Below are 9,067 nucleotides of genomic sequence, written 5' to 3'. Positions count from 1 at the left end.
TACGTACCGGGTCCCCTCGCCCCTGCCTGCGGGTCTGAGCTGCAAGCGCCGCCAGAGGCTGCTGCGGTGCCGTCCTAGGGCTGACAAGCCGGCAGCTCCTAGCAGAGCGTTCGGCTGGAGGGTCGTCACGGCATGTGCTGCTCTATTTGGGGAAGGTCTGTGCCGCTGTGACAGCGGGCACGGAACGGCTGCGTGAAAACGCCTCCGGAGAGCAAACTCCAGACCGGGACGGCTGACACAGGACAGTCAGCCCGACCCATCAGGGAGACTTCTCGGTACACCTTTTTTAGCAAATAACAGCAGTTATGTGGTCTGGGTTTGCCCTGTCTGAGCAGAAGGAAGCGAACCCGCACAGCAGCGGTTCGAGCCCTGCCTTTGCCCCGTCCGGGGCTGTCCTGCTCTGGGCCACTGCCAGCAGCAGATTGCTCGGAAATAGAATATACATAGAAAATAAAATAAATTAATTAAATACATATATATTCATAAAATATATAAATAGAATATAATATAAAATATAACGCTGGTTATGTCATCTCCTAGCCATAAGGGTACAGTATCATTATTCTTGACAGCTAAGTGTCTGAGCTGTGTCATTATTACGTGAGATGGTTGTGGATAATACCCTGCAAGCTGTCCTTTGCCCTCGTGATTTCTGACCCGTTTTTGGTGCCCGGCTATGGATTTTAATTACTAGCAGGAGCACTTTGCACGGAAAAAGGTTTCCAACTCAACATGTCACAATGAAACTGCATCAGTTCTTTGCACATTGAAATTCATGTGGTTTTTGCTTCCACCTTCGCACACGTTTCAAAATTTCACAGGAAGGCTGAAATTAGCGTTGATGTTTAGGACAGGTCGTTGTTACTTTCCTGTTGCAACCACCTATTTTGATTTCTTAATTAGTTTTGAAACTGTTGACTTGGAGCCAAATTATATTGAAACATTGTGTGAAGTCAGAGAATTTGTGATCTATGATAAGCACAGAACGCTTTATGAGGTTTTCTCGTTTGAGTAATATCACTGATTTGCAATGTCAATCAAGTTAGATGCAATAGCTGCAACATTACAGTGTAATTTTTTTTTCTCTTTTATGAGTGAAAAGCTGCCTTATTTACCTAACTGCTGCCTGATTTACCTGTTTTCCAATTGCAAGTGTAGTATCTGTTTATTTGGCTAGATGTTGAAACAGCTTCTCAGTGTCTTTTTTTTAAATTTTCTCTCTTTCCAAACCTGTTGTTCAGTACTGGAGTTGCATCTTCCTAGAACTGATTTGAAAGTCACATGCAGAAATACTATCCTGTTGTTCCCTTCTACTGTGTTTGTACAGTTTGTACAGTTCAGAACTAGAGCATGACCTCCATAAAAGGATAAGGTTGAAAGAAAAGAAAGGTATTAAGAAGATATATCAAGATGATGACAGGGGAAAAGGGGTGGAAAAAGCTGACTGCTGAAGTAGTTTCTGTACTTCATTATGTTCAAAGTCTGTAGTGAGCCCTGGGCCAGGGTGTCCTACCTATACCTTTGAGTTGCTTCTTTCAGCCAGTCCCGTTAAATCGTGGCCAGCTTCTGCTGCCCTGTCCGATGGTTTTGCACCCTCCAGGCAGAGCAGAGATCTCTGCCCTGTGTGGTGGCAGGGACCGCTGGGTGTGCCCTGAGCAGCAGAGAGCTCTCCAACCCCAGCTTCTGCAAGCGGCAGAGCATCAGCCTCTATTTCTTTGGGCCAGGTTCTAATGAAAGGCAAGATTCTTCTCTCTCTCCCAAACCAGTGCAGTTGTACCTCCTGGCAGGGAAATCCTGTGGGGCCTGTGCAGTTTTGTAGTGCTGTCACCTGACCCATAGATGCACACAAAGTTACCAGCAGACTTTGTGGGGCCTTATTCCATTTGTTGTTTAAGACATGGTATTTTCTCACCTGGGTCTTTTATCGCCCCCTTTCTTAACACTCAATAAGGTGATAACCAGTGGTGTCCCTGTTTCATATTTAGCTCATATTTTAATAACAAAGATTATGTAATTCATTTACATTGGCTCAAAGGCATTTTTTTCTTTATATCAAGCCAGTTGAATTAGAAAAAGGGAAGGACAAGATTTTAGTTGCCTCTGCAGTGCTATACTCATACTAAACTAGTCCATGGATTAAATTAAACAACTCTTTTAACTTCTTTTTGTAATTACAAAACAGGCATCTGTGGTGCTTCATTTTGTGTTTTATCTTTTCTTGTTTGCTGCAGTTTAGCTAACAATGAATCCGAAAGAAATGACTGGCAGCCAAAGTTCACGGGATGGTTTGCTAGCAGATTTCCCTAAAGGCCCGCTTTCCAGGTATCGAAAGAAAGCTTCCTTCAACTGGAAGGAGATGGCACTCTTCATAGATGGTGAGGATACCATCCAGCTGAAGGTAAACTTTGCAAGAATTATAAGCATGTTGTAATTGTGGAGAAATCATTAGAACTAAGTATGGTTTTTTAAAGGGAGTATAGTTAATAATGATCTGTAAATAAGGAGCATGAAGAAATTTGATTTGCACAGCCAATTTTAGAACAGCTGAATTTTTAAGCAATCTACTCTGCTGTAGAGTAAGACTCATTTAATTACTGAACATCAGTACAGGGGAGACCAGCAGGTGCTACATTTCAGAACTTGAGTGTTCATTTCAAACTGAGAAATAGCTATATTCTACCATATTTCTTTGCTGTTTGCATTAAATCATAGACCACATGGTTTTGCAAGGCACTTATACAGAGCTATAAGTGTATACAGGGCTTCAAGCCACTGTCAAACAGTATTTCTGTCTTACTTTGGCCTAATTTCCTACAATGTTCTGTGCTTGCATTAATGCTTATGTGGCATTGCAATTGGAGATTAGCATGTGAACCTTGCTGAAATCTAACCCTACCAAGAAAAGAGATTAACTGCAGCACAAGAGATGGAAATGACTTGGAGATATAGGAGGAGAAAGAACTACATTTCTGAAAGTGGTGTAGATTTACATAGGTTTAAGTAATCTTGAATCTTCACCATAATTATAAGAATCCTAGCAGATAGATCAGAGAAATCAAGAAGGCCTGATTCTGCATCTGACTGGTGTGTGTTAGAGCAGGGAAAAACCCTCAAGTGTTCTGTGTCTGAAGGGTTTTCAAAGCTGTGTGGGCATTTAGAGTTGTTTACACAGAGAAAGGGAATGACTGCCTTTCAAAGGAAAGCACAGGAAGTCTGGGTTTATTCCTTCTTATGTGAAACACAATCAAGAAGATGTGGATATCTTGATGATACAGGTCTGGGATAAAAAAAAAAGCCATAATATAGTACCTAAGAAAAAAAGGATCCAAATTACAATATTAAAAGATGCACATCCCCACATTGCAGGGCTGCATATGGTGGTTTCATTAAATGGAGCCTTTTTTAATTTTCATCTGGGACCAGAGCAGTTGTGGTAGCTTAATGGTTTTATCATCACGGCATGTTTCTAACTGAGTGTAACCCTGGAGTTTTACCTTTATCCTCATGCTGAGGGACTTTTGCCCCTTAGGTTCTGCCAGCACCTTCATATATTGAGATAGTGAAGCTGCTACACAAAGCAATTAAGTTTTACCATACTGTTCTTGTAGATTCATAGTGAGTTACTTCATGGTGAAGGAGATGTCATAAAATTCAGCTGCATGAGCTGTATATATGACAGATAATTTAAATATGTTTCAAATTCTCTGGAATTCTTGCTTTTTAAGTTTATGCCTTCCAGCAAACAATTGTAGTTTGAGACCCAGTGTTACTCTAGAAGGAAGTTAACAGGTTTTGATAATGATTTTAGGTCAATATTCTCATGACAGTTTTTTCCCCTCCAAGAACAGAATCTTCTCTGCTCTGGAAAATGATCCTCTCTTTGCACATCATCCTGGAGAAGATTTGTGCCGTGAGAAATACCAGGAGCTGACCTTCCAGCGCTGCAAGAGGCTCTTTGAGTATGACTTCCTCACTCGGCAAGAGATGTTCGAGAACCCATTAAGGCTTTTTAATATGGTGCTCTGTGTAGGAATGTATGATTGGTCTCTGTGTCTCAAGTTTTTCTTACATTCTAGTGTAAGTACAGTTCAATGGCTATAGTGATCTATGTTTGAATTTAAGTAACTTCTAATACCATAATTCTGTTGCTTTATGCCTATTTTATTTAAACTTGATGTTTTCCTTGTCCTTTCTTTTCAAGAATGGTATTAAGTTTTAGCTGTTTAGAACAGTCAGAGAGCTGTGGGTAATCTTTGTTTTTAAATCCCTGTCTCCCCTAGAATCCCCCCTGGAAAGTAAAGGTGAAACAGTACATACAGAGATACAGAAAAAAAAATTATGCCTTCTTTTGTTTATTCCTCTACTTCCTCTCTAGGGCAGCCCAAGAACTTGGTTGTTGGTGGCTGTGTGTTTGCTAAAAATTTTCAGGTATCAGAAACTTATCTGCTTGAGCCCCAGTCTTAATGGAGGGCAGAATTCAGAAGGAATGGAAAGCAGTTTAAAATTTCTCACTGGCATCAGTGGCTGAATTCTGTTAATCAGTTGTTTCCCAGATGGGTCTCTCACAAAAATGCTCAACATAGCTGGTCAAATATTAGCAGTTGAATAAATAAATTAATTATTACTATTCACACAGCTGGGGACCATCAAGGAATTAGAGTTTTGTTTTGTGAATATCCATGTAGGAAAACTGAAGGTAGCTTTCAAATCAGCATTCTTGTTTGATCCTGAAGCAGCTACTTTCAGCTCCCAATCTGTTTGCAGTAAAGTGAAGTAAAATAGTCTTTAAGGTTTCCTTTGCTCAAGGGACTATCACTAAGGACAAGTGGAAAGTATTTCTAACCAATTGCAATGAAGGCTTGAAGAGGTCAGAGCTGGGACAAGTCCAGTCATCTGTAAAGGGGCCTTGAAAAGATTGAATCCTGACTTACCTCCCCCAGCTATAGTCTAATTATAGTTTACTGTGCAGCCCACTTTCCCTGGTCTCTTCACTGGACATCACTATTAAAAGTCATGTGCAATTTGTGCTTTTCGTCACAGGGAACTGATTTAATTCTTTATTCTGTTTTTACAGACGTTTGCAGGTTCAATTATGAGTGCTTCTAAGAGATTTGCACACATTTTGAAACAAATTTATAACATGGAGGTAATTTTTTTCTAATAATTTGTGAGAAATGGATACTATTAGAACTGTGTTTGTACTATTTCAGTTTTAGTGCTATTTCTGATCTCTTTACATACCTAGGTACCTCTAAATAGCAAAAGAAAAGGCCATGGAGCAGATTCAAGCATTGAGTTCTGACTGTCCTCACTACTAGCTCATAAACCACTTCTTGGATATGTTTTAGACTGTCCAAGTTAACATGCAGACAAAATTTGGGAACTTTTCCCTAAGTATAGATGAACATTACACCAGTTCAGGCTCTGTCCAGAGTAATTTTAGAGTATCCTGCTAGGATACTCTTAAACTTGACATGTTGCCATAAAAATTCCATTATAATGCTATAAAATGGAAAATAGTAATGTCTTAATGCCATAGAAACACCACATGGAGTTCAGTGGGGACTTGGGACCAAGCACTCTGCAGAATAAATGCAGCCTGTCTGATACAGAAAGTGCCAGTCCTAAACATTTTCTGCAGTCTAGGCCATGTGAGCAGCATTCACTGTCTGGCTGGACCCTCTGATTTTGCAAGATAAATATTTTGATTGTGCTTTAACTGAGTCTTGTGCTACTTTTGTTGCTCTTTATCACTTCCTGTTTTGATTTGGTTTTTTGCCAAGTTACTCTCCAGTAGCTGAATTTGAAATAATTTGAAAGTCTTGCAGTTTCAATTAATGTAATAAAGTGGTCTTGAACTGTGCCCTGTATCTCCTTATTTAGATTTTTGGATGTTTTGCTCTGACTGAACTCAGCCATGGAAGTAACACCAAAGGCTTACGGACTACGGCCACATTTGATCCCAGCACTCAGGTTAGTCCTTGATGCACCCTGTCAGCCAGGCTTCCTTTCCATGCTAAACTGTGTAAGGAGGAGTTGGTCTCTGCACAGGCTTCAGCTCTCACAGCTGCAACAACTCTGTTCTTTACTTGAACTCACAGCTCAGTTTAACCTAAGATCTAGGAAATGCTTCCTAGTCCATTAATCTGCATTTTTAACTGCTTAAATGTGCAATTAAAAAAGCTGAGTTTCAGTCTTTACAATGAGATAATGAGGTTTTTGAACTCTAATTTTTTTTCCTTATTACATGTGTTCTCTCTGAAGTTGAAGACAATAAGAGAGATTTCAGGTGCTGGAGTGCAGTATAGAATAAGTCCTAGCAGTTAATGAATGTTTTCAGAACATTCCCAGGGTGGTGAAAAAAAATCTCTGACCTGTTTTTTAGTATTTGTGTAATATTCTTTTTATTTCCTGGTTACAGGAATTTGTCATCAATACACCTGACTTTGAAGCTGCAAAGTTCTGGGTTGGTAACATGGGGAAACATGCCACTCATGCAGTTTTGTATGCCCAGCTCTATACTCCTGATGGACAGTGCCAAGGATTACATCCCTTTATTGTACAGGTAGGGTAGAAATATTGCTAATAATTTTATTATCTTGGGGAAGAGTGGGTTTAAATTAAAGACTTTGTTATGCTGTTACTTATATCTGACCAGATTCTTTATTTAATACCTTCATGTTTTATTGGAATTGTAACCAGGATACTTTTTTTTAAATGTTCACTGATTTGATGAAGGTTATAGAGCTGGTTTTATACTCTCAGTTTGCTGCAAAAATTTCAGACAATACAAAAGAGCTGAAAAGTCTCCAGACAATCATTGTACTTACATAGCTAGAACTCATCTGTTTTGTATGCAGTCCTGAAAGTCTTGCACAGGACTTAAGATGATTTATGTCTGCCAATGCTTCAGGCTGATCTGCATGAATCTGAAAGACCACAGAAATCATTTTATAAAATTAAAGGCATCAGAAAATATGTCAGTGCAATACAAAACTTGCACATAGAAAAATACACTAGACTAGTTGGAGACTGAACAAAATTTATTACAGAATTGTAATATCTCAAGGCTGGTATATTGTTACATAAAAATTCCAATGGTTTCTGCTTCATCTGTGTACACCTGAAAGAGATTTCAGTGCTAATCTGATGAGAGCAGTCATCAGTGTTAAGTGATATTTAAAACAGTGGTGTAATTAGTGTCATCTTCCAAAGTAATTTTCATTATAGTATCTATGTTCTGAATGAGAGCATGCATAAGTGCAAGTTATATACAGGATTATGTGCTTGAAAAAAACACAGAGATCTCTTTATCATTAGTAACAGGGTACAAGTTGGGAATATTTTGAACCTTTGAAAAATTCAGCCAATAACTTTCATTGCTCAGCTACTGAAATGTTTTGTTTCACTTTTGTACAGATTCGAGATACAAAAACTCTCCTACCAATGCCAGGTGTGATGGTAGGAGACATAGGAAAGAAACTTGGGCTGAATGGATTGGATAATGGGTAAGTCAATACAATTGACAGAGAAAACATTCTAAGTTATATCACAATGTAGTGGTGCAAAGATCCTGCTCTGTCTGTTCTGTCATTACTCCTGAAGTGTTCACTAGTGGTTTAAAATTGTTGATATTTTGAAAAAAAACCCAGATTTTGATTTTCAATACTTTCTGTCCAAATAAACAACCTTTCAGCCTTTCTCATTCTTTAAAATGTGAAGTGCTCCTGGTATTCTGTGAATATCCCCAGGCAGTCTTGCAGTTACAGTCTCTTCAACAATAATAATGGAAAAAAAATCTAGTAAGTTGTGAGTAAAGAACTTTATCAGCCTCTGCACAGATCTGCATGTAAGACTTTAATTATTTTCTCTGTTGATTTCCAGCCCACAGGAAGGCTGGTGGTGGTCCCTAGACAAGGTTTATTTTCAGTAAAGATTAAGATAAATGAGACCAAAGAGAGAAAGTATGTATCTTGTTTAAACCATGGGATTTCTAGACTGCAGCCAAGAAAGAGAAGGCTAGTTATTTTCTTCTGTATTATGTGTCTACAGTTGAAATATAAAAGTACCTAGCTCCATTTCTTAGTCATGGACTCCAAAGGCCTTTCTGTGTCTACTTTAATAACCCAAGGTGTCTGATGGAGAGGAGATCCTCAGTGAGGAAACTGGGGTAGATTTCTGCTTTAAAATAGTCATTATGTAAAAATTATTTAAACCCTTGGAATAATTACGTAGCTCTGTATAAAGACATCAACTTTAAATGGTAAATAAAGAAGGGTTTCACTTCCTTATGCCTCAAATTTACTTCTTTCTGTTGATTCAGTTCATTACAGATTTATGTGTTGTCCTTCAAAACAGGCCATTGCAGTAAGTGCAGTATAGGCATTTGAAGTATCCTGGTTTCAAATATTATGGCTTTGACTGTCTTTCCAGAAGGTTCTAGGCATTTTATGGTTATTTAGCTCATTATCATTGATTCTCTGTTTCCTGAAGACACAGAATAAATAAATGTTAAAAACCTGAAAGAACCCAAAATTAATTTACAGAGGAAAACTTAAGAAAGACTTGGAAAAGAGAGATGTTTAAGGTTTGGTGGGTATTTTTTCCTGCTTCTGTATTGCAGACTAGTAGCCACCAGATGGCACAGCAGCATGGGCCTGAGTAATCTAAATGTTATTCAACTTCATATTTCTATAGAAGTATTTAAATTCTGCTGTTCATTCTTATATTGCAATATAGATTTATGTGCAACACAGGAATGAAGAGTATGCTTGTTATGTGACTTTAAAATGTACATAATTTAAAATCCATTTCTCCATTATGTAATGGGAAAAAATAAGAGTATTTATTAAAATACAGGTAATAACTGAATAATTTGAAATTATGATCCATAAAATACCCTTTGAGATACCAGTGACTTCCTATCTTAATGTCAGATGAAGTCCCATATCTTAGTTGACATCATATGTCATTTAAAGCAGTCATAGGGCATTCCTGTTTACTTTGTTTATGTTGTTCCAGTCATGGATATAGATCTCCTAAGTATGCATTAAGACAGTCCCTGCAT

At 38.4% G+C, this 9,067-nt stretch overlaps 1 protein-coding gene across 4 annotated transcripts in view; it reads left to right on the top strand.

The window, feature by feature from the left end:
* ACOX3 (acyl-CoA oxidase 3, pristanoyl) overlaps nucleotides 1-9,067 on the top strand; it is a 31,260-nt gene that overhangs the window by 135 nt on the left and 22,058 nt on the right. Inside the window, exons 1-7 of one of the 4 annotated variants that reach the window (XM_064418784.1) lie at nucleotides 35-275; nucleotides 2,232-2,398; nucleotides 3,844-4,077; nucleotides 5,075-5,146; nucleotides 5,884-5,973; nucleotides 6,422-6,565; nucleotides 7,420-7,508. In XM_064418784.1, the coding sequence (XP_064274854.1) occupies nucleotides 2,243-2,398; nucleotides 3,844-4,077; nucleotides 5,075-5,146; nucleotides 5,884-5,973; nucleotides 6,422-6,565; nucleotides 7,420-7,508 (785 nt within the window). In that variant the 5' untranslated portion in view covers nucleotides 35-275; nucleotides 2,232-2,242. Of the gene's footprint in view, nucleotides 1-34; nucleotides 276-2,231; nucleotides 2,399-3,843; nucleotides 4,078-5,074; nucleotides 5,147-5,883; nucleotides 5,974-6,421; nucleotides 6,566-7,419; nucleotides 7,509-9,067 lie in introns of those variants that run through there. The other 3 variants (XM_064418786.1, XM_064418783.1, XM_064418785.1) reach the window with 3 other exon arrangements.

This window comes from Passer domesticus, chromosome 4, assembly GCF_036417665.1.
Source record: "Passer domesticus isolate bPasDom1 chromosome 4, bPasDom1.hap1, whole genome shotgun sequence".
Taxonomy (NCBI): domain Eukaryota; kingdom Metazoa; phylum Chordata; class Aves; order Passeriformes; family Passeridae; genus Passer; species Passer domesticus.
Note: the sequence above shows the minus strand (reverse complement) of the source record. Positions and strands in the feature narration are given on the sequence as shown.